At 40.0% G+C, this 26,251-nt stretch overlaps 1 protein-coding gene across 2 annotated transcripts; it reads right to left on the reverse strand.

The window, feature by feature from the left end:
- Positions 1–899: 899 nt before the first annotated feature.
- SPPL2B (signal peptide peptidase like 2B) lies at positions 900–26,245 on the reverse strand. Of its 2 annotated transcripts, none has more exons than XM_074851249.1 (15): positions 26,103–26,245; positions 17,560–17,679; positions 15,592–15,774; positions 14,755–14,844; positions 14,257–14,396; positions 13,286–13,428; positions 12,370–12,466; positions 12,097–12,213; positions 10,496–10,577; positions 9,659–9,733; positions 9,470–9,532; positions 7,982–8,081; positions 6,907–6,984; positions 4,604–4,764; positions 900–3,627 (listed from the first exon to the last, which is right to left on the reverse strand). In XM_074851249.1, the coding sequence occupies exons 1-15, from the start codon at positions 26,157–26,159 to the stop codon at positions 3,340–3,342; spliced, it is 1,794 nt and encodes a 597-aa protein (XP_074707350.1). In that variant the 5' UTR covers positions 26,160–26,245; the 3' UTR covers positions 900–3,339. The 2 variants fall into 2 exon arrangements, with proteins under 2 accessions (XP_074707350.1, XP_074707351.1); XM_074851250.1 differs by having other exon boundaries at positions 3,515–3,627; positions 4,536–4,764.
- Positions 26,246–26,251: the final 6 nt, after the last annotated feature.

Here is a 26,251-nt window from a genome sequence, read left to right on the forward strand (position 1 = left end):
TTGTCACCCTTAGTAAAGTCTTTCAGGTCGCATTCTACCTTCAGCTGCATTTGTGCAACCCTTCAGGAGGACACAGTCAAGAACAAACACTTGGTCCAACACACTGATATTTAGTAATTTCAGACCCAGGAAAGAATCTGCTCCTCACTACTGTGATTGAAAGAGCTTTTCGGGTTGTTTTTTGGGTTTTTTTAAATGTTTTTAAGTGGGGTTGGTTGTTGCTGGGTTTTTTGTGGTGTTTTGTTTTGGTTTTTTTTTGACTAGAACAGGTGCTCCCCCTGAACACATACAAGTTTTGAGAAATAGAATCCTAATTATTGAATTTTAGATAGTTAGTTAAAGGTTAGTATGTGAAAGATGTAAATAAAAAGCACATCAACATTACTTTTAACATGACTTTCATTACTTTGAGCATTTTAATTCAAGTCTGGTGTGGGATGTATATCTGCAATCATCAAATAAAATTGGAGTCAGCTACACTAAACACATCTTCACATCTTCCTACACAACATTAAGTCTTACATTAAGCTGGTCAAGGAGGTTTTTGGAAGACAAAAAAGCACAGCCTTGGTTTTTTGATGGAAGTGATTGAACTGCCCAGGATCATGGTACAAACAGTCGCAGCCAAACTGGTGCACCAGGGTCACCCAATTTGTACAGTACTGGAATAGTCAAAGTATGCAACTCACTGCCAGTTTACACACTTTAACTGGAGATATTGCGTTGAGTAGCGATTGGGTTTTTCCCCCCACATTGATCTTTGTAGTTTGGAGGAAAAAAAAAAAAAAAAGTCACACTGAAAACTAGATTGAAAACCCCCAGAAACAAGGTGAAGGACGTGCTCCAAGCAGACCTATCTAGATGCAATGTGAACAAAGCAACTGTTAAATGTCTACAAGTTAAGTGTTATAAATTCTTTCATTTTAATTGAGTTATAAACAATTTCAGAAATAAACTGTTTCCTAACCCACAGCATATGAGAACAATTAAAATACACTTTCAAGTATATGATAAAACTTAATGTTTTCATCATCTGAAAGCTACTAGCTTTTAAGTATATAAAAAGCTATTCCAAATAACATTATGACTGAAAGACAATCAAGGCAAAAAACCATAGAACTTTGAGTCAGTCTCCAAATTTGTTTTCTTGCTATTTGTCAAGTTCATTATTGAAACACAAGATTGTTTTCTTAATTTAATATACATACTTATACAATGGCTTAAATTAAGGCATAATCCAGCTGGCTGAAGTTTTCAGTGAAATGTCTCTGTTGCTTTTTATCAGTAATAATTGGTTCAGATTACTGCTGGCAAAAGTAACATAGTCCATTAAAGAGGAGATTGAAAAACAGATTAGTACTACTATCTTCCATTAGTGTGATTTTTAAATTAAATGCAGCGCAGGCCTTTGGACTAGGGAAGCCTTTCAAGAAACTCACCATTAAATCAACTTATCAGACAGGGCTTGAGGCTTTAAGCAGAAGCTGGTAAAACTCTGAAGCCATAGTGTGGTTTTACAGAAAGCCTTTCACGTTCTAGAGAAAGAACAGTATACACCCAATGTGAAACAGGTTAAAACAGAAATTATCATCCAAAAAGCACAAGGGCAAACTTTTGGAAGATCCAGCCAAAGAGACAATGGCTGAAATTTAACAGACAGACATTAAAAAAGAGCCCTTCCGAATCCAACTCATCATGCCAACTGGAGACTCTTAATTTAAAAGCATTGCCTCTGCTCAAGTCACTGTGATGGTACTTCTGTAAATGACATTTTGGGCTCTCGTATACTCCAAAGAGTATTTCTTCCATGCAAATTGGAATCATATTCTAGGATCCTAGAATACTTCCATTTCCTATTTCAGTTTTAATGTGAAGTGTTTGAGGCTTTCTGGGATTGCAATTTAAGTGTAGAACAGACAACTTTGATAAAGCCAAATGTTCTTAGATGGAATAAATAATGTGCAAATCACATCATCCCTCTATGTGTACTAAAGTTGATGCATAAAAGGCTCAATTATGTTATACAAGAAAATGCACAATTTCAGGAATACAAAGCAAGACCAGCTGCACCCCAAAAAATTTTAAATTCGCAAATTTAGTCCTTCCCAATGTCACGTGGCAAGAGGAGCAAAATAATAGGCTAGATCATAGCCTCATTCCAGAACCTGACAAGCCATGCTTTGGCTACTCCTGGGACAGGCAAAACATGACTGAGGCAGATGATTAGTTACTGAGCAGCAAGTAGTTTGAAATCACAACTGACTATAGCACCATATGTGCTCCCTTGGGAATGAAAACATATTCTTCAGACTTAGATATTCTTCAGATTTAGAAATTGCAATTATATTCCTTAAACGAGTAACAAGTAGAAGCTCAAAACGCCAAACATATGAACTTTTAATGCTTTAACATTTTCCCCAATAAAAATACTGCCTGTTAAGCTTAATATAGTGCTACTACCTATTTTCTTACCCGTTTGGCTTGTATTTTATTTCTCAAACATTAAACATTCTTAATATGCTTTTGCTTCCTGACAGAATTCTGTGACAAACACTGTTTATTTTCAGAGACAGCCCCTAGAGTTCATACGAGTGCTTAGAAAGCTTCCTGTAGCTCCACTCATCCTGCCTTTTAAACTAGACTAGTAGCCAACCCAGGTACCTGGAAGTAAAAACAAAGACAAAAAAGTTAAGAGATGCATTTAATGCACCGTGGTAGTATAAATCCTTTCAGAGGCTGGTAATTTAACCATTCTCTGCATTTCCTGAATGTCAGTTTATACTAAAGCATTCCCTTGTATCACAGAATCACAGAATCGTCTAGGTTGGAAAAGACCTTGAAGATCATCCAGTCCAACCATTAACCTATCAATGGCTTTGACAAGTAGGGAAAAGTAAAGTAAAAGGTGACAATAGGGAAAGTGCTAAAAAAACTATCATATTTCTCTCAACTAAGCATTGTAGCAGACTTGTTCAATGCTTTTCCTCCATGTTAACCTACACTATGCTAAAGCAGCAAAATAGCCACACAAGCACTCAGTACGGTGTAAATAAAGACTCTTAATACATAATGAAAATGGAACGGTCAAAGGCATTCCCTAATAAAATGATCATTGAAATCCATACAACAGAACCCTTATAGAGCACCATATTTCAGAAAGATGTTTGAAGTGTATAGCTGTACTGAAGCTGGAGGCAGAGCATTCGTTGTTGGATTTGATGATCAGACTCCCAGTGAGGTTCTTCAATGAATGCAAACACTACTAAACCAGTCCTAAATACATACTGGTTTTTGATGGATATGTTTGTGAGGGAAAATAAGGAGTTCTTATCACATTGTTTATTCCAGCTGTTTTTGCTCTGCATTTAGGCATTTGCTTTCAAGGTCGTCCTTATTCTGACCAGCTGGTTCCTCACTCTGTGCAATAGAAATTTCTGACTGGTCCATCTTTGTGTCGGTATCAGCCAGCTCCTCTGCAGCTGAGGTGGGGCCATGCAGCTCCTTCACATGGAGGGTAGGATTGGTCATTTGCTCTGTGTCTTGTTGAGAGGCTGGTACACTGCTATCTTTGGGAAGCTCAGAGCAGTTGACAGGAGCTATCACCACGGGAGGCTGAGGTAGGTCTTTCTGTAAATAGAAGATCACAGTCAGAAAGCTGGAAAGCAAGAATTATCGTGTCCAGTTATCAGAAGTGATGGTCATACAAGATGAAGATTAAAAGTCCATCATCTCTTCTCATTCTCCAGTAGTGGACACATGCATACAGCTATCCCGTCTTTGTGTTTATAGTACACAAGGGGATTTTTCTTCCAGAAATGTGTTTAATTGCTTTCTGCCTGATCATTCCTCACTGATTTCAGATGTGCTCTGCTGATTACACAGGAACAGGCAAACAGCACTTTGGCACTCTGTCACGCTCTGGTTTTGCCCACCTTTACTATCAGCGTACAACTGGCAACTTTTCATCACATTTTAGATGATCTCAAATATTTTCCCACCAATTAAATTCAGTTCTCTAAAGGAAAGTTGTGAAGGTTATCACAAATAGTCGATTAACAAAACACTCACTGCAGAGAACCTCTAGCTTGAGAGATTTGGCCTTCAAGTAGTTACTCAAAATCTATCAACATGCATCACAGTAACAATTACTCCTTTTGGAATCAAATTAATTTCACTTGTACGACAGTGAAACAAAATGATAATTTACTATATTGAACTAGATTTCTACCTTCATAAGCAGTAGGCTATGAAAAAATATGAAGAAAAATATTGTAAGGATATACTTTATATATTATAAAAATGTTTTATTTAATTTTACTCAATAATAATTTCAACAGAGATCAAATGAGTAAAATTATGGCAGAATAAAGGAGGATAAACAAGGTCTACATTACTTTTCACTAGCCAGTTTAAGTGGCCATAAACATTAAAAACAGAGAACCTTACTGAGGCAAAAAAGTATGTAAAAAAGCAAACAATCAAGCAAAAGAAAAATCTGGTTTTGTTTGATAATACTTTACAGTATTTTACTCAACTTTAATTTTAGTTAGGTTTTTATAATATTAGTATTTCTTGAAGACACTCATATCAAACTGGTATTCACCGCAAAGCCGCTGCCCGTCCAGAACATTGCGAGCTCCTTTCTCCAAAGAGCCACAGCTAAGCTTGTGAGGAGAGTACAGGGCACCAAGTAGAGGAGAGCAGGCTGGCCCATCTGCATCAATGCCAAGGCAACAAAGGTCACAAGAAGGCCTATGCCATATGCTGGAAGGAAACAAAACCAGCAAAACCCAGTTACTCAGATATAGGTCTGATCAAGAACAACTAAATAATTAGCTAGATGAGCATTCTAACAGGAACTTTTTACTTAACAGAGGTACTGCAGTCTTTCTGTCGATAGTAACATGTTGTGAAAGTAGTGTGATTGGCCTAGTCCATACTGTGCAATTAAATCATTGCCTTAAGCAGTTTGAGAAAGGCAAAATAAACAAATGAAATATTGTGCCTCATATTGAATGAATTCAACAGATACAGGCAATTATTTTGACCATTATAACATGTCCTTCTTGTTTGGCTTGGCTTTGGCTGTTTCTTATTATGCTGCAACACCACTAAAAAAACCCAGAAAACAAGCCAGCTGCATGTTACAATTTGTTGTTATTTTCTATTTAATTTCTGCATATATTCTGCAAAAATTACTAAGTAGAACAGAAGCAGCTAGGATCTCATATTGTGATTATTTTCAATGACATTTTCAGAACAATGAAGCTAAATCCATCTCCTATGAGGAGCAGCTGAGGGAATTGAGGTGGTTTCTTTTGGAAAAAAGGTGGCTCGGGGGAGATCTTATTGCTCTCTGCAACTACCTGGAAGGAGGTTGTAGCGAGGTGGGTGTCAGTCTCCTTTCCCAAGTAACAAGTGATGGGACTAGAGGAAAAGTTGTACTAGGGGAGGTTTAGATTGGATATCGGGAAAAATTTATTCACTGACAGGGTCATCAAGCGCTGGAACAGGCTGCCCAGGGAAGCAGCTGAGTCACCAGCTCTGGAGGTATTTAAAAGACGTGTAGACGCGGCACTTAGGGACATGGTTTAGGGGTGGACTTGTTAGGACAGTGTTAGGTTTACAGCTGGACTCAATGATCTTAAGAGTCTTTTCCAACCTAAATGATTCTATGATTAGAATACTCAATAACTTTCTACAGTTCTTCAAAAATGTTTTTTTCAGGGCACATGTTGTTATTAGTGAGAGTTCCTTATATCTGGTTTAAATATTTCTTCTTGTGACTTAAATCCATTGCCTCACATCTTATCCCTGTGCACCTGTAAGAAAAGTCTCCATCTTCTTTGCATCCTCACATTAGGTAGCTGTGAACAGCAACAGAATCTCCTCTTTGCTTTCTTTTAAAACCACGTGCTCCAGCCCTCAGCCACCTTGATGGGCTCCACTGGATTTACTCCAGTACGTCAGTGTCTGTCTTGCACCAGGCATCCTGGTGCCAAATTGATCCAACTGCCAAACTGAGGGGAATAATCACTTCTCTCATACTGCTGAGTCAATCTCACTAACACAACCCTGTATGTGGTTTTCACTGCTGCAACAGTAGTGCTGACTCTTCATTGATACAACATTTTCCTATCGATTTCTGTAAATGTGTTTTGAAAGTTCTGGGTAAGACAACAGTTTCATTTAAGTATATACAAGAGGAAATTATTTAAGATTTGGTATAAAAGCATCTCTCTAACCCTGCTCTAAGTCTTCAAGAACCTAGCTATTTTTTCAAAAGAATTTCTAAAGCAGTTTTTCATTAAAATTTTTCATGATATTAACTGCAAGTATCTTAAGTCTTTGCTAGCATAAATACTTTGTATTGTAAAGCAAACAGTAATTTGTAAGATCCTATTCATCAGTCATCTTGTCCATGGCATATAACTGTGAATCCTACAAACTAAAGAAAACTACTTTAGAGGTGTTACAGCCTTCATACCATTCATTGCATCACAGGTCACAGATTTTTAGAATACACAAAAAGAACAAAGTCAAAGGAAGATACCCCTGAACCTGAATTCTCATATGCAATAAACTCAAAGATTCATGAATCAAGAAACCAGAATGAGTAGCTAAGTATGTATAAAGATAGTGTAGATGTAAGGGTTATAGTGAGAAACTATGGTAAGAAGAAGCTCCCCTTATATAAGGCAGACAAAACAGCTCAGGAAAAATCACAACAGATAACTTGGTGATGGAAGGTCTAGCCTCGAAAGGATTTTCCTAAAAATATTTCTGTTTAGTAATAAAAGGAGGAGAATAATAAAACCCCAAACTATGTAATACACCATCGATGGTATGCTTTTAAAGGGAGCAACTTCTACAGGTATTGTGTTCAGGTGTCACTGTTACACGTACCTATTGTGCAGGCTACAAAATAGACTCTGGATGACTGCACCTGAATATCAAATCTATGGCAATAAGCTACCAGTAAGCCTAGGAAAGGAAAGAACAATTACAACATGCTTTCAACCCACTCATGCATTAAGATACACAAACCCATCAAATTATCTCAAGATTATTATCAAATTATCTCAAGATTATTTTTTTTCCAAACACTTCCTTGAGCATCCCTGTGTTTAAGTACTATGACAGCATCGTTCAGGAGGCTGCACAGCTTACAGAACGGTTACACGATAACACAAGCCCAGTACAACAGAAGCACTCTAATAATAAAATTAACCTCTACAAATACACAGATCCTAGATACAAAACATCATCCCATCCCTAGTAAACAGTTGTAAAAATACAGTGCTCACGACAAGAATAAGGGTGAGAGTTCATCCCTTCCAGCTCCTAGTAAAGACAGCAGGAATTTATGGCTAACGACTATTATATAATGACCTATTATAGGTCAGGGGGAGGATGGGACACAGATGGGGATGACACAGTTCATATTTCCCAAAACACAAGAAAATAAACAAATGATTTCTCAGAAGAAATCTGAAAGCCAGAAGATACATACTTGTTTTCACCTGCAGTGGTGCCAGGCATACTTCTACATACTACCTAAAGTCAAATTTGAGAGGTGTGACAGAAACACCAGATATTGTGTGACTAACAAAATTATGAAGTTTTGAGTGGTCAGGTATGTGTGCACTCAAATCATGTGCAAATGGACAAATAATTTCCTCTATTAAAGATGTTTTATTCTATAAAATCAACTAAATCAAAAAATCAGCTAAATCAACTCCTGAGATTTCTCTACATTTCTTGACATCACTGCCTGTGAAACTGAACCGTAAGCATGTGCATTAATTTTTTATGGAAAAAGTGAATAGTGCAGAAAAAAAGAACATAAAGGATACGCTTACAAATTTATCAGGTTTATAGTAGCCAAATCAAGCTTCCCAGTTGAAGTGGAAGTACAGGAGGAATAAACTAATATGACAGTGCAACAAGTAAAATTCTTAACATGCTAAACAAGAAATACCTGGAACTAAAATGTCTCCAAATCCTAGGAGAGAAAAAGGCCTGTCACACAGAGCCAATGGTGAGGAATTCAGTCGTGGAACCTTCAGAACCATTGGGAGCTTGGAATGAGAGAGACATAGGCCTTATGAAAAGCTGTTTCCACTCTATACTGACACCATCTACCAGAACTTGTTCCTGTTGTACTGAAACTGCAGACTTCAAATACGATCTTATATTTAAAATCTTTTATTAATATTACCAACAACTAACAAAATGTATTTAAGATAGGAGTGATGAAATACTTTCTAAAAAAAACAGCCAGGACAACTCTGCATGACAGAAATCTCAAACCAGCATATTAATTTCAAAGTCCTCCCATGCAGTAGGGTATCAACTGTGCTTTAACTGCAGGAACGTAAAAAATTTAGGTAGGCTGCCACATGAATAAGAAATAACCATATATATTTCATTCTATTGGTTGTAATAAAAGTCTCAAAAAGAGTAGACTTGAATAATTTTAAAAAGTTATTTTTCAAATCACTTTAAAAGACTTCTTTTTCCCTCCAAGTGTTCCTATTTATTACATAAGTTGCAATGTTGAGGCACAGTACAGCAAGGTTCGTTGCAAACACATATTCTCTTTAAGACAGTACGTTAAAGAAACTTTTTTCTTTTCTTATGTTAGTGCTAGAATAAATTTTATCTATTTATACTATCACCGTTTTATACAATTCAGTCTGTGCATAAAACTGAAGCTAAAGGGGTACAAAATACAAGAACATAAAGAAATTAGTATGGATTGATCCACTCGTAGTTCAACCTGCAAACAACTATTTTCTTTACTATTTTCTCACGTGACAGCATTACAATCATTGCTGAAAAGAGACCCATCATCCTTAAAATAACAAACCCCATTTTCCTACAGATTAATTTCTTATTTGTTTTGCACACTGTATCTCACTATCTCCTACACCTCACGTACTTCCCTTCCCGAGTCAGCTACATCATGTTGTACAGCTCTGTGCATACAGCTGGCTGCTGGCAAACGGTTCAGAACCGCTGAATACTGACCTCTGTTTGCTTTGTCTCCAATTCGTGTTTCTCTCCTTTGCCTACAGCCTCAGCTTTTCATAAAGCAATTATCAAAATAGGATTGGAGGAGAAAGTGAGAGACTAATCATACGAGTTTTCTCTCTTTAGGTAAAAATGGATACGCTTCATTAGCAGTAAGTTATATTTACAAATATGGCCACATGTTTTTGTGAAGCTGAGCTAACCAGCTTCCTTATACTGAAATCCTTTCAAGGCAAGATAAAGGAAGACCAAAGCTGTTGTGATGACCCCTGTGTTTGGTGTAGATTTCCAGAGAGTTCAGGAGTGCTTATTTTCACATTAAATTCTTTTCAGACTGGCATCTCCGTTTCAGCTTTGTGGTCTTTGAATTTTAAAGAAGTTGAAAGTGTAAGAGCTGGAAGTTAGTGCCATATTCTTAGACTACATACAGTACCTTTTCATGAGTGGCAGAATCAGACGGGCCTGCAGCCACCTCCACCATTATACTCTCCCCAGTCTAAAGAAAAAAGGGGAAAATTGTCAATTGGCACTTCTCTCAGCAGGTCTGGGATCATTTAGGAACACACAGAGAAACAGGTCATTACACTTTGCTCTGTGAGCAGCAGAGAAGTACTTCACTTACCTTTGTTAGAAAAGGTGTGATAAATACAAAGAATACATCATACACAAAAAGAACCAGGAGGAGCAAGGTACAACCCTGAAGGAAGAGACAAGATGCTTGGTATTTACATACTATGCATTAGTAAACAGCAAAGAATTAATAATTAGCAACTTAAGACTATTCAAGGCAAAAGCTAACAAGGACTAAAACAAGTCACCCATGTATTTTTCTTAATTCCTAAATATTTTAGATGGAGGAATTGGTCTCACTTGCGCTATATAAAAGAAAGGAATTCTTAGACACAAAATTACGTGTTAGTCCCTAAATTCTTTATCATGTAAAATCTGGAAATGGTGCCATTTCAATTTGTTAGCAAATATTAAGAAGTTCTGCATTTTCTCTGCAGGATGATAGGCATAGCTTGAAACAGTATCCACATTACTTTGGCCAATCTGTACAGGGAAACAAATTTATAGATGAAGATAACTTGAAACAGAGTTTGAAGAGCTGCCTAAGGAGCAACTAAATGACTAATACTGATTTTTATCTTAGGATACTGAATAAGTTCTGGAAGATTTGAAACACCACCAGAATGATGCATCAATTGTGCGTCAAATTTGGAAAAAAACAAAACAAACCACAAAAAAACCTCACAAGTGAGTGTGTGGTGTGTGATTTACTAATAGTCAGCACTCTGGCCACTTACTGGTCTACATTATAACCCATTACATCACTCTCTTCCAAGCTACATATGAAGGGAAGTGCATTTCGAAGCCAATGTACTCCGTTGTCAGTGGCTCCTCCGTTCAACTATATACAGGCAAACATCCTCTTTTTACATCTGTTTAACTTTCATACCTTAAATGTAGGCAGGCGAATTGTTTTCAACATGTAAAGACAGAAAGCGATTCCTAAAGCATCTTGCAGAACCCAGGCCCACCTAGAGAAAGAAGAAAGTAACATTTTTGCAGGAAACAATAGGAAAGCCAAACCAAGCCTTGTCCTCACTAAGGACATCCTTGGGACTAAAAAATTTATTAAAAGTACTTGCTCAAAGTCAACATTGTTGTCAGCACGGATTTGCAAATGGGAAATTATGCTTGATCAACCTGCTAACCTTCCACAATGAAATGACAGTTTGGTAGCTGTGGGAAGAGCAGCGGGGATGTTGTCTATCTACACTTCAGTAAGGCTTTCCACTGAGAATCTCCCATAAGATCCTTGTAGAGAGATGAGCAGAGAGTGAGGTGGATTGTGAACTGGCTGAACTAGGTCAGTGGGTACCAAAATAGGAAGCGCTGGGGTCCTTCAGCCTGTGTATGTGTACACCTTCGTGTGCTGAGGGAAACCTGCAGTTGGAGCTGTTCCTTGATGGTGTTTTGCAAGTTAGGTATAGAAGTACCAATGCTCTCTGCTTTATTCTCAATTGCTATGATCAAAGAGAAGTAGGGTTTGAGATACAAAACACTAAGGTTTCCTGAAAATCGCTAAGGTCTAGATGCAAACAAGAGATTATGTTGTTGTGATCAATACCTGAGCACTTGCTGATGAAGCTTTGTGCAGGAGACACTCAGGTCCATGCCAGCTTTGAGGCAGAAAAGGGAATTCCTAGTCCTAAATATCCCAGGTTGGAATAGCTCTCTAGTACTTCTGTAGTCCTCAGACTGACACTTATTTCTCTAAAAGGTGTTTCAGAGTTGATGCTTCCTGGATTTATAAGTTCTGTCAGTGAATGATCCACAGCCTTAACACAGAAAATGGATCCCACAAGGGCAATAACAGGCATTCAGGGCACAAGCAAGACATCTCTGGTACCATCAGCAGAAACAAGTCAGGATTTCAGTTCCAACACAAAATCCCTGATAGAGGGACCAAGAAGGTGAACACATCATGTATATATGGGGAAACTGGAGCATCTGGGAGTGAGGTGAGGGGTAAAAAACAACCCCAAAAATCCAAACCAACAAAAAACTCTAACAAAAGTGGTGAGAACGTGCTATAATTGGGTACTGCAGCAATACTGGACATAGAGAGTTATTTACTAGATAATTATTTACATAGAAAATTATTACTAGACAGTTGAAAGAAACTAAAGATGTAACAATCTTCACAGCTCTTATTCTCTCTGAGCAAATGCACATGCAGACCACGGAGAAATAAATTAGATAACTTGTATTCAACTTTCTACACCACTCCTGAAAAGCTGTCTTCAGTCAGAGATCAGAATACGGACTGGGACTCAGAGAAGTTCAAGCTTAACAAGAGACAGTTTTCTGTAACTTAAACCAACAAGACAAAGGTGAAATACACAAGAAACAATTAAGAATTTCTGCCCAAGTCTCTAGTTTCTTTCCTGTCACTCCTAAATTCTGGATAAATTTGGGCTTCTACGGATGTCAGTTACTTATACAATAAAGCATATTACAATTTGTAGAGCAGAAACTAAAATATACACTTACTGATCTTCATTTCTGAAGATTCCCCAGACTACGCTGACAGAGATACAAAACACCGCCAACAGCAACATCCGGACCTGCGGACGCTTGTGAAAATAAGGCAAGTTGTTGTCTGGGATTCTGAAAATGAAACACACCAAAAGCTACAGTGTCTATGTAGTTACCCTCCTCCTTTATAAACATTCTGAAGTATGAAACCACCTTGTAAATCCCACACCTACCCAACGTTATAAAAAATTAACTTTGCCTATTAAAATTTTAGAAGTTGCCACATACCTACACTTTCCCAAGGGGACTCTTCTTACAAAGGGAGACAGACAACTGTAAAGACCAATTGAGGCAGCCAGGCAGAATATTCCTATGATAACATAGACTGAGAAAGAAAAAGTAGTAAGTGCAAGTAGGATAAGGTAAGAGATGTTTTTTTTCATATCCTGGCTGAATCAAAACCAGACAATCAAAAAGCATGAATGAGAAATGAGGCTTACATTGCACCAGGGAAAGTTAAATTCAGAGACTTCAAAGGATTGTTGATTATGCTCTTTAAGCATCTAATTCTAGCTCATTTTACTAGGTGTATTTTATGCGATAGCTACTTCAAATCAAAACCTTTGCACTAATATTCTTAAAGTCATTAAATCATGAGCCTAAAAAGGCTATTTATGGTGAAGTGTTTATCTTCTCATTATGAGTACACAAGCATTACAGGGAAGTCTTAAAATCACTCAGTAGCAAAATGAATTAATACAGATGGGATGCATCTTTCATAACTTCCTCAGAAATATGAGGACGGAAGTTCCAGCGCATGAGGCTCTCATGCTCTTTTGTTAATCAATTTGATAAGTGATCCCGGATTCCATAACTCAACTTCAAATTGAACAATAGTAGAAAGACAAGTATAGGTTTGAGAACATCTTTGACAAAAATAGAAGGTGGAAGACACTAAGTCTGTATCTACCTAATAGGCTTTAATGTTTGAGAGAAGCTCTGTGATCACCTAATCCAACCTCACTAAAAGTAGGTACAGAAATCTACTTGGTGGGTTCTCTTCCAGGGTTTTAAATCATATTGGGACAAAGAAACTCAACAGAAGACAGCCATTTCAATTATTTTCACAGTAAAAATGATCTTTAAATGACAGCAGCCTTGTGATAGTAAAGATACACCAATACAAACACAACTTTAAGAGTACCTAAGTGGTCATAGAAGAAATAAAGGAGGACCAGCATTGAGCAGCACATCACTACAAACACACAGATCATTACTGGCGTCACATCAACTGTTTCATCATCATGCTTCTCTGCCCCATCATCACGTTTGTGCTTCATGTACCGCCTGAAAGAGTAACATGGCTATAATCAGTCCATTCCTTCTGCAATACGATGTAAAAGGTCACTGAATCTTCTGAGAGAACTACGTGGGGCTGGAAAACATGACACGACACCAATGTCTGCACTGATTTCCACTTAAGTCAGTGGAACTCCACATTTTACATGGATGTATGAATATCAGATATAACACAATGCGTAAAACAGTAAGCGCTGCGTTAGTTTATCAAGAGCACTATTTTTCATTCACTAACAACTCAACAGAATCCTAAAAATTACCACAGAATAATTTGCTGACTTCAGAAGAAGCCCAGTCAGGTTGTGTATATAAAGCAAATGTTAGAAATAAGTGTTTCACAGACGACCTCCTCTCCCCAACTCCACTTACGGGCAAAAAGTAACCATAAAATTTCAATAAAAGATTCATAATAAACATAGTATATGTTAGGCATTTAATCAGTTTGTCTTGCACTATACTAGTAAAACCAATTTTTAGTATTTTTTTGCAAAAGACTTTTATGGTGAATTTTTGCAAAAGCCCAAACAGGAAACCTATTACTACCCAATCTTCTGAGTTTTTCAAATGTTTGGCTTTTTGACAAGACAAAATACTAAAACACTCTACATGCAAATTATATTCTAATAATTTCACACAGTGACTAAGCCAATACAAGGCTCAGGGCCTTTCAAACCTCACATCAACATTTTCCCATTCTGGTTATATCGTCTCCAAACTTCATTAGCAGAGGTACCGGGTGATCTTTAGATAAATACCTTTTTTTTTTTTCCTGTGAAAAATACAAGAAAACTGATACACTACATTCCAGTTACTCACTTTTTCACATCTCTGCTTCCTGCCCAGTAGCCTCCAATTGCAACAGTCCCAACAGCCATGACAAATATAATCACCATGTTATAGTCTAGCACAGGTTCATTTGGTGCATACATTGCCCCTTTCACTGAGCTGCCGAAACTCTGCAGAGGTAAGTACAGGTTATGAAGGACTTCCAAAAAGCTACCTTAGCAAAGGTTCAGTTATTTAGTTTTCACTCAGCAACCTCAGAATCAAGCTTTATTATAAATGCTTAAGAGCAATCTATTGGCTCTACTATTAGTGATATTTATTTCCAGCACCAGGTCCATTTTGATTTTATTCTGAAGATGAGAAATAACCTCTTAAGAGATCTGCATTTTTTTTTTCAAAATATAATAATGCAATTTTCATGAGTAGAACTCTCTACAGATTCAAAGCTCTTAAGATAGACTTACACTGTTGAGCAGTGACTCAGTTAAATGAGATAATATAAATCAGAGCATTTAGCATCACGTTTACCTTGCCAATATCCAACATATCGGTATAGCTGAGCAGAGCCACAGGAATATCAATCTCTTCATATTGACTCCTGTTACCCCCAGGAGGAACCTGAAAGACAGTTCAGACCAGGTAAGAATATATTAATTTCTGCAAATACTTCTACTACTTCAAAAGGGTTAAAGTTGCAAGTTTTGTTTCTGTTAATTTGGAAAATACTCTAGAAAGGAACATAATGACAGCAAAAACTCAAAGTCAAAATGTATGCCTGTTTCCAGTAGAACAGAAGTCATTACAGACTGTAACAGCAAAGTGCAGCAACCAAACTTCAAGCAGTATCTTTTGCATATCAGGGTCATGGTTTTATGAGCAATGTGTGCCTCTAGTATTGACTACAGTATTCAAAACCACTAATTTTACAAAACATACACTGGTGATGCTCCAGCTAAATCTAAAGCACCAGATTCACTGTGTTCTAGATCTCATTAAAGGTAGTAGTATAAGTCAAGAAACAACCAACCTCTTTCTTTGATTCCAGTATTTCATGACACAAGGATAATTCTGAGCCCTTGACTTGAACGTTACATGAGCTCTATGCACCACTCTTCCTACTTAAATGAGTACCTCCTTTCGTTTCATTAATTCTTCCTTCAGATGTATTATTTCCATACATAACTATGTGATGTATGTACATGCATAAACACACACATGTATATTTTGAAGAGGAGCATCAAATACCAGCAATGAGCACTGAAGACAAGACAATATCTAATATCATCTAACATAGAAATATATTTAATATAATCTAATATAGAAATATATTTAATATCATCTAATATAGAAAGATAGGAGACCTACCAGTCTCTCTCTGCTAACAATCAGCAGCCCACGAGCTCCATTTATCTGAGCAAGCCTCACTTTCTCATAGAAGGTGCAATTCCCTCGCATCACCATGGGGATTTGATTATTAAATCCCCCATCGGGTACATCAGAAGGAGAACACAAAACAGATGCTGTCTGATCCTGTAGTTGCAAGAGTGACTGAAAAAAAAATAATTAGTTAAGTACATACATATAAAATAAAATTAGAAAAGAAGTCAAGAGCAGAAACCACAGAGTTTCTAAAGGGTAATTTAGAACTTTCAAGGTGATAGAGTATACTCAGAGAGACTTGAAAGCTGAAACAGTGCTGTTCTCTCTATTACACAGGGTCCTGCCTTGCTTCACCTTATTGTACAGAATTCTGCTGATAATAAAAATTTGGCTTATGATCTGCACTTGCATTTGTTTTCTTCAGCACTGTTGCTGTTCCGATGTGCGTATCCAGGATGTAGGAGGAGTACAGCAAAGTGTTATAATTCTAGGGTGGCAGGCTGAGATGATGTATGAACAGCTAGAAACAAAAACACAGGCTGGGGTAAAGTACAAAAATAAACTTCCATTTTGAAACCAACCATATCCAGTTAGCTGAGATCTTTGGATCCTAAGCACCTGCAGACTGGATTCTAAGCTGCTTGCAATTCAGAGGTGTTGCAGGCTGAGCAGGTTTGAGGAAAGCTTATCAGCTCTATCAGAGCGTAACACAAATGCACAGTGAGCTCAGGTTGGCACACTGCATCACCTCAGTTAATGAATTGAACTGCTGGAGTACTGGAGGGAAGGAGGAGGGAGAATGTGAAAGAAGGAAAAGGCAGAGGAGAGTTGAGGAAAGAAACAGGGATAGGCAATGGATATAGCATAGGCAACCCAAGTGCTCTGTGGAAGGCAGATCAGAACCTGCTGAGTGTTTCAGTTCAGTGCAAGCTGTTCTAGACTATATTAGCTCCTCCAGAGCTACTGAAACGTGTCTCCAGTGAATTTTTATGAGACTGGTTGAAACAAGATGCCTACAGTAGAGTCCCCAGCTCTCACAAATCCTAGAGTCTAGAATGATAGAGACTCTGTGGGAAGTCTGCCTGGATGCAGTCGAACAAGACCCTAAGCCTCTCAAATCAGCTTCACCCACTTCTGCATTCCCACTTCTGCTGTTGGAGCAAAGGGATACAGCGTGTCCATGCGCTGACTTCACGTTACAGTCAGGTCAAGTGCACGAGTTTATCAGCTGGGTCTACGCAAGGCAAAGACAGCTGCCACATCTGAGCTATCTACATATCTAGGGAGTAATCTGCAGTTGTGATAATCCCACCATGGCTAGTTAAGATCTGATTATACACTGATAAGGAACATTAATAATTCTGTGTAGCGCTCAGCTGGTAGATTAAGGAATACAATGAATAAAATGAACAGAGTATCAGTCAACTATTCCACATCTTCCTCAATTAGTAGTTCATTCAAAGTGTATTTGCTGATTCAGTGACAGTAACTTTTTCCTCACAGAATAGAGTGACTCAATTGTCAGCTTTGGATAATGAAGCAAAAGCTTGACACAGTTTGGGACTACTTATTCTTACACTTGCCAGAACTATGAACCACCGAGAAAGCACTAAAGGTCACAATTCAGTATATTAGCAAGGCCACGTGGTATGTTTTTGTATCATACTGACATACAAAAACTCCTTTCCAACCACAGGTAAGTGCCATTTTAATTTAATTGATCACGTTGTGCAAAAAGAAGATTTTTGGTTTGGACCAGAAACAGTCATCGCCTCTGCATGCTGCCTGGAAAAGAATACTGCCATCACAGCACTGCCTAAGGTGATCTTAATAGATAAAGGTATTTTCTGAGTTGCTTCAAATTCTACTAATCCAAGTTAGAAATTAGAAGTTTCCCTGTAACAAAGGCATTTTTTAATACATTCTTCTGTCATTGCTTGGCTAGGTACTTACAGCTTTACCCAGATCATGTGGCAAATGGGCCCACTGAGAGTTGAAGAGGATACAGTAGTCTTTTCCTTTGCTGCTTCCCTTCTCTGAAAGGACATGTACCATCCCATACTCACAGTACACCTGAAAACACAACAAAAATTTCACTAGGAGAATTTTAGGTCACATGAAATGGCAGAAGTGATGGGTGTAACTTGCTGTTGACTAGCCTGCTTTGTATTTCAAAGAAAAACAAGATTCTACAAAGTTTCAGTATTTGTGCAGGGAGTACACTGGCATTTGTTATTATTTCCATCATACTTCAAACAAAGACTTTGGATACATTAGGCAGATTCCCTCCTACACAGCAACTGGTCAAAGAATCAAATGAAACCTCACTGAATGTTACTGGATGTCTTTATAAAAAAAGAAAACCCAAAAGAAACAACCAGTCCAAACACCACAGCTAGAATGGTGCATATAAGTATATAAACCAGAGCAAGAGAAAGAAGCTGGACTACTGCAGAACAGGTAAGAGCTAGAACAAGAGGCCTGCTGCCTACCAAGCCCTGAAAGCACAGCCTGAAGCAATGATCAATTCCAGAGTCACACTGCTCCAAAACTCAGCCTAGGACACCTTTGTTGTAGGTCTGACAAGACCCCACAGCATCATCGGCTCTTTTTACGCCCTAGGTAGCACACATAGATTCTCAAGACTACATACTGCATATACTTTTCACTGCTCTCAAAACTCCAACAATATTTGCTACAAGATTACATATCTAAGTTATTATTACAGGCCTGTAGTACTAGGTCTGGCTGGGATGGAGTTAATTTTCTTCATAGCAGCTGGTGTGGTGCTGTGTTTTAGATTTCTGACCAAAACAATGCTGATAAACTAATGTTTTAGCTATTGCTGAACAGTGTTTGCACAGTGCCAAGGCCTTCTCTGTTTCTCATTCTGTCCCCCCAGTGAATAGACTGATGGGTCCACAAGAGGTTGGGAGGGGACACAACCAGGCAGATGACTAAACGAAGAGATATTAGTACCATATAACGTCATGCCTAGCAATGAAAAGTGAAAAGAGGGTTTTTTTAAGGAGGTTACCCATCTTTTGCTCAGGAACTGGCTGGGCATTGGTCTACCTATGGGAGGTGATGAGCGATTGCATCACTTGCTTTGTTTTCTTTCTTTCTTCTTCTTCTTTGCTTATTAAACAATTTTCATCCCAACCCACAAATTTTCTGGCTTTTACTCTTTCTTTCTTCTTCCCTCTCTCACTGGGTGTGAGAGGGGAAGTGAACAAGCAGCTGTGTAGTGCTTAGCTGCCTACCAGGGTTAACCCACAACAAGGTCAGAGGCAGACACCACTTTCACTCTGGTTGTTTGTATCTAAAATCCCTTAACCTGAATAATGAATCATGAGATCTGGCCACCTTTAACTTGACGTTCAGCCTCTGGAACAGAGCTGAGTTGCAGTGGAAGACCGTAGGAACTCTACACCCAAGTACAGCCCAGGCTGCAGTCCTGAGCTGAAGAACTAGGAATGCTACACTCAAAGCTCAGGCACAGTTAGTCACAGACTGGGTTTCAAACATAACACCCTGCCCTACCATTCTTCACTCGGAGCTCTCTTAAAGCTGTTATTAATTCCTCAAAGCTTCAAAAGGTACAAAAAAAATAAAAAAGACTCCACACAAACCCTGAGTATTCACCTAATAAAAGATTCCACGTAAACCCTGAGTATTTACTTAATAAGGCAGTACACATTATTTCCAGTTCATACGCAGCCCAGCCTCAGGTTGGAGCTACACCAGCCTTTACTGCAGCTGCCTCCACACTGGGAGCAGCCCATGCTAGCAAGAGTAATCCTAGTTGGTTTAATCATAGAAATGTCAAGATTCTCCTGAAGAACTCCAGGAAACTGAAGCAACAAAACCCAGTTCCTGCAGGAATTTGGAGAAAGAGAATAAGGACTGCAGAGAAAAGTAAACAGTAACATGCAGCAAATACACCAGTTTAAGGCATCTTCTCTGTTGTGATACACTGTATGTAGTCTGTTTATTCAGCTAAGCATTCTAACCACATTTATTTGCAAGAAGTGCTCCTTTTAACACAAATATTTTCAGCTTCCCATCCCTGCAAAATAACAGCTAGCAAACTGTGTTGGGTTTGTGTATGTCGGGGTTTTGTTAGGGGGGGAGAGGGCTACAGGGGTGGCTCCTGTGAGAAGCTTCTCGAAACTCTCCCAGCTCCAAGTCGGACCTGCCTCGACCAAGTAGTGATGGCGGCTGTGCCTCTGTGATAACGTATTTAAGAAGGAGAACCTGGGAGGAGGAGTGGGAGTTGCGAGGAGGAGTTGTGAGGGAGACACCTCTGCAGCCACCGAGGTCAGTGGAAGGAAGGAGGAGGTGGCGGGGGGGAGGTGGGCTGGAGCAGAGACCCCCCTCAGCCCGTGGGGAGAGGACAGGCTGTCCCTGCGCCCATGGAGGGCACCGGCGGAGCAGATGCCGACCTGCAGCCCGGGGAGGACCCCACGGCGGAGCAGGGGCTGTGCCTGGAGGAGGCCGGGATGCTGAGGGCAGCCCCCGCTGGGGCAGTTTGTTGCTGGGGGGATTGCAACCTGCGGCAGGGACCTGCGGCTGGAGAAGTCTGTGAAGAGCATGAGGAGTCCTGCCCCTGAGGAGGAAGGAGCAACAGAAACAAGGGGTGATGAACTGACCGCAACCCCCATCCCCTGCTCCCCTGTGCTGCTGGGGGTAGGGGGAGGAGGTAGAGAAATTGGGAGCAAAGCTGATCCCAGGAAGAAGGGAGGGGTGAGAGAAGGTGTTTTTTAAGATGTGGTTGTATTTCTCGCTGTCCTACTCTGATTGATAAATTTAGCGGTGGTTGTGTTCAAATTAAATTGATGTTCTTTTTCTTCCCCAATCGAGTCTGTCTTTTGCCTGTGACCATAATTGGTGATCATCCCTCCCTGTCCTTGTCTCAATCCCCCAGCCTTTTGTGGGGGTAAGGAGTGAGCGAGCAGCTGTGTGGTGCTCAGTTGCCCTCTGAGCTTAAACTACTACACAAACATAGTAATCCTCATTATTTTGGTTATATCAATTTTATTAGGCCAATTTCCAGCAAAATTAAAAGACCTAGGGGCTAGCATAGGGTCATCACAAGCAGGTACAAGCAAGCACTTCCTTATTACAGAGTTATTCACCAATCTTCTTATTCTTCATGATGAGCTCTGTTCTTTTAAATGTTTTCTTCCTTTCCCCATGTATACTGACACAGTTTTCTAAGTACCAGATATATTCCTCATCTTCTACCCCCCCAAAAAAGAGACCAAAACCACCTACAAAACCATACATAGAATCTGCAAAAGTAAGTATTTTTGTGGAATTGAGGCATTGTCTGCTTGTACACCAAGCGCTAGTAGGTACTTATCCAGGCAACCAGAAATCAGGAAGACAAACAAAGCAACTGTGGAAGTATGTGCAACTTCCCTACCACTAGTGGTTTTATTTAACTTTAATTAGTGGTGACTTCATTCTCATATTAAGCGAACCAAAATTCACAGACTAAGGGTGCTGATGCAAATCCTCCTTCCCATTTGTAAGTGGCAAATGGGTACCTTGCATTGCTTCACCCTGACAAAAGGGTCTTTTGCTCACTGGAACGAAAAGACTTGCAGAATCTAATTTTAACATCACCATTAAGTTCTATGGGACACTTCAGGGCTGCAGGTACTGTCTTGGGAGTAGTGTCAGGCACCATCTCCAGTAACTGTTAAAGTTTAAGTTCAAGAACTCTTTTCTTCATGGAAAATACTGAACATCAGCTCCTTGGTACCAAACTTGCTCATGTGCGTTCTGTGACCCATTGGGTCAGGTTTGGACACCACCACATTAAGAAATCAATCTAATATCTGAGCATTACAGAGTTGCTGCAGAAAGCTTTAAATGCTTCAGATAAAAAAAAAATAAATGTTCAGATACAAAAGAAATACTTGGAAAGTAGGGCAAAAACTAACTTTTGAGGGTTGGGGGGTTTTTTTGTGTTTGTTTTCTTTCTAAATTCAATTATACAAATCTAGATCAGTGCTTCTTTTTGAAGAAGGAGTCTTGCTGGTCTTTAATTACTGCTTCAGAGCCTCACGGTCCTCTTACAGAGGGCTTTTCAACTCATGTCTCCGCTATTCAACCACAGCACGTAAAACCCTTTCAACAAAAGGAAGAAGTATTAAAAAATAATCCATTATTATTATCTTGAACTTTACTTTCATGAGGAAGAAGCCACAGAGATCCAAATACAGACACAGACAAAAGACCAGAACAGAAGTGTTTCCTGCTTATTGTTACATGGTCTGACTGGGCTTAAAAAAAATCCCAACATCAAGTACCTCAGTTTTGAATGCTACATGTCAACTGCTTCCAAAATCTTCAGGTAGTTTTGCTACCTGTAGTTGAACAGCTTTATGCATTGTGCAGTTAAAAGTTTTATATTTATAAGATATAAGCTATACACCTTTAAAACGAGAATAATTATAAGGTGTGTTTCTACATTTCCATTTAGACAACCATTACTGGAACTCAGTAATAATCCCCAAATGGCACACTGAAGACAATAATACACAATTATGCTTTCTGAGCAACTTAATGGATGTTCTTTAAATAAATATTAAGGGAGTAAAAGGTTCCTAATGTGAAGTGCTCCGAACATTTTAGAAGCTATGTGGTTTTGTGTGCCAAAAGCCAAGTTAAAAATCATGGATGAGAGGAATTAAAGGGAATATGAGCAGGGCTAAAAGCAGAAGAGAGCGTACAGTTTTAGAAAGTCTGTGCAGAATGCAGTCCATGGAGAATGTGGATTAACAGACATTTTTACAAAGCAATTATCACTCAGCATCAAAGCACTGTTCTGAAGTCTTTTAACAGCCACTACAAGTTTGTTCTTATCCTCTCACCTAAGCAGAGCCATAGGCACTGGAGTTTCTTGTTTCAGTACCATAGGGCTTTGATGCTTCCAGTTTTGTTTTTATTTCTCTCACTAGGTATCAGACAACAAAAGTAAGTTCAAAGCCGTGCAGCTGATGCACTGGGATGATGGCAACATTTATGGCAGTTCTTAGTTCCTAGAGATCACTCCATATCCTAGATTAACCCACGGGAAAATGTAATCTCCTGTGCAGATCCTACACACTGTTCTTACAACCCTGAAGGGCTCTTTTCCAAGTGTTTGGATATCGAGCCCAGCTTTTTTCAAACACTGACAGAAAAACAACAGCTGTTGTGACGATAAGGTGTTTTGATGCTTGCTTCTTACAGCACATATGATTTAGAAAGCACTACGAGCTTCAACAGGAATGGGCTTCCCAGCCTGAAACAGCGGAATTAACTTCTCCCAGTTAAGCAGGGAATTATCTCTCTTCCCTGTATGAATAAGGAGAGAGTATTTGCATTTAAACATTGTTACCCATCAGACATCCATATTCAACAACAGTGACATGTCACAAGCAAGACTTCTGCAAAGCTGGAAATCTGCTAGAATCATAGCTTTATGAAGATTGTTGTATAATTAAGACGAAGTGGCTTATAGCTGCAAAACAAGGAAAAGGCTTTTACACAACAGAAGTGTGAAGTCTGAGGGCACAACTTAAGAGGCAACTGAGCCAATTTAATTGTTTGCCCTGAACCTCATCAGGCCTTTCCACGGTTTATTTAATGCATATAAAGAACAGAACACTTCCCAGTTTTTTTAATGAGTTTTTTTTTGTCATGTTAGAGAATTAATGCAGCTCAGAGACAAGCACTGGAGCTTGCAAGTTAAGTGATGGAAGAAGGTGGAGAGGAGGAATTCAGTGCACCCATATTTCAAGAAACTGCAATGTGAGTGACCGAGCCAACCTAGCGGCTCATTCTTGTTTGTTCCTTCCTGCCTCTGTCCCCAAACTCACCTGGATGCCCAATACACTTTCTCCACTTTCATTAGCTCTATCAGCTGATTTGGTCACCTGAATCTTGGAGAGACTTAACAGGCACTAGGAGCTGTGTTCCTTGAAGAAGGAATGAACGAGCTATGCCTTCTCTTACAGTACGTATCGCACAAAACACATAGCAAAGTTCCCGAGAGCTGGGGTGCATTCTTTCCCATAAACCGCACCGATCAGTTTGGAGACCATCAACAGCAGACAGCAAATTTGCACACAAAGAAACCGCTCCTTTAACAGCACTGTACAGCAGAGACAGTTTCATATTCAGAATGCAACAATTCCATGAGACTAAACTGTCAACCAGCACCTTAATCCAGAATTTCGGTCTTTTCAACTCTTCTGACCTACATCAGAGCACTCTGATTTTAAATACAGAAATCATCACCTCAATTCAATATTCTGTGGAGAGCTAGCATAGTAAAGACCAGCTAGATCCAACATGCTCCCTGTAGATCATATTACTGTATTCTTCATTAGCCAAAGGCTCATGTGTATCTGCTATTGTTACAGGACAACTGAGAGGCAGCAATGCCGTGAAGGAATGGTGAGAATGAGAGGAAAGTTAAATGAAAAGTGAGGACTTGGATACCAAAGCATGATCTAAGTGCAGATTGTACTCGGACCTCTAAGATCACACCCCTCTTTAGCTGTTCCCAAATGAGGGCCCACATTTGGGCGAGCCATGCTTCACTAGCCAAGCTGTTCCTTCTCCCTACATAAATCTGAGTTTAGAAGCAAATGTGGACACTATGTCCCCCTGCCCCAGGGAAAAAATAAATCAATCCTATTATCCTATCTCAAGGAGGGAGACAAATATATATTCCAAATATGCCCAACAGCACTAAGACAGGAGTAAGCCATTGATAATGAGTACAGCTGGTACACAGCAAATGCACACAACAGCTTATTGTGAGAGCTGTCAGCTTTGTCCTCCAGAATAACCCCATCCATCAGTCACTGGTGTATCACGGTAGTACAAGTGCATCACAGCACTCCTCTCTGCCTCAAGCTGGGGATGATGTACTACCTATGGACAAGAGCAAGTACAAGAGATGTATTGCGAAATATGAGGTATTCAAGCAAATCTTAAAGGAGCCAGCTCCAGTAACAGAAACATATTAGCAGCATACAGTAAATTCACTTTTTGCTGCAGCGGCAGGACTGTTTCAGCACTCCGGCCAGCCTGTTCAAAGCTCCTTCAAGCATGTTAACACTGTTCCACTGCACAAACATACTAAATGACTCGCTTACAGAAGGAAGGATGCTGCAATGCATGCAGCTGAAGCCAAGACCTCCAAGTATCTACCCATGTCTTACTTGCTGTCCTTCCACACTGTGATGTGCTCACCTTTTCTAAGCTGATGGATCAAACTGGTTCCATACCAGTCCTTGACCATTCTTATACCTTATTAATTTGTGGGGCCTGTGCTGGCACTACCAGTCCAATTGAAGCATTAATAGAGGTGCCAAAATGCACAGGGCATATGGGGAATAAGGAAGGGATGATACAGGAAACGATGACAAAGAAAAAAGGGGATGATGCAGAAATAAAAGTTAATTGGCAACCAGACTGTTCTGCAACTAAAGATCACTGGAAAGGAATCAGTAAGGACACAGGTATGGAAGAGGGAAAAACTAAGACTGTTGTGTGAAGATGTTACACCAATAATACTCAAGAAGACATAGTACCCTCCAAATTACCTAATAAACCATTAAGAAATTTAAATTACACTTCAACATTTTCAGAACACAAAACACCTGAATTTAAAATACAATGTACCATGCAATACAATAACTAAAAATCCACCCTCTCCTGTATCAGGATTATATACCTAGTTTGTCACACCCTTAAATATTTATCCCACAAAACTTATTAGTACTGTAAGTAATGAGAATGCAAGACTCCAGACAGGCTATGGGGTCAGGTTCAGCACAAATCGCCTTTCTTTTTTGCTGGCTGCTTTCTCAGAACGAGCTTGTCAGTTGGGATGAACCCAAAGCCAAGAGTCGTCCCTGCTGCGAGGATCCCAGCACTGGCCTGCACCCCCTTCCCGAAGGGCTGCCTGGAGAAGGCTGCTGGCCTGACAGGGACTCTGTTTTAAGAACTATGAGGAACACGGTGTTAACTACGGAAAAAAGGAAAAAAACCCTACAAGCAAATCCAGATATATTCCTATAAAGATACCGCTAAATCGCGGAGGTCACACAGCACAGAGGTGGGGGCGCAGCCTGGGGTTCGAACGATGCTGTCTTCTTTCCTCCAGAAAAAGCGGGCCGCGGCTTGATCATTAATACCCTGCAGGAGTCCCCCCCCAGGACGGAGGGCTGCGGCACCCTCCCGCTGCTGCCGCGCAGCCCGGGCTCAGCTCTGCACCGTTACTAGCCACCAAAGGCGACTCTCAGACCGAGAAGCACCGTCCGACCAAGTGAGGCCCCACAGACCCCATCAGGGTCCTGGGACCAGCGCTGGGCCGGCACCCGGCTTTGCCCGTCACCGCTCCCCGCCCGGCTGCTGCTCCCCATCCCAGCAGGGATCCCCCCCACCCCCAGAGCGCGGGAGCTCCCAGGGCCGGCGCAGCCGCTCACCTGCGACAGGAAATGCAGGAGCAGCCAGACGCGGAGCCGGGCCCGCTGCGCCGCCATCCCGGGCCCGCGGCGCCGCGCCGCGCCCCGCCCGCTTTGTTTCCGACCGGGCCGGGCTGGGCCCCTTCCGCACCAGGTAACCCAGCAACCCG

This window comes from Strix uralensis, chromosome 27, assembly GCF_047716275.1.
Source record: "Strix uralensis isolate ZFMK-TIS-50842 chromosome 27, bStrUra1, whole genome shotgun sequence".
Lineage (NCBI taxonomy): Eukaryota > Metazoa > Chordata > Aves > Strigiformes > Strigidae > Strix > Strix uralensis.

What these genes read in the sequence shown, in the direction of transcription:
- SPPL2B (XM_074851249.1), bottom strand. Translation starts at nt 26,159, where the DNA reads ATGGCGGCGCAGCGGGCCCGGCTCCGCGTCTGGCTGCTCCTGCATTTC. An exon ending in ATATGTTGGATATTGGCAAG is followed by an intron (nt 14,397 to 14,754) that starts GTAAACGTGATG and finishes TTACCTCTGCAG; the next exon opens with AGTTTCGGCAGCTCAGTGAA. An exon ending in TTTCTTCTATGACCACTTAG is followed by an intron (nt 12,467 to 13,285) that starts GTACTCTTAAAG and finishes TTTCTTTCTCAG; the next exon opens with TCTATGTTATCATAGGAATA.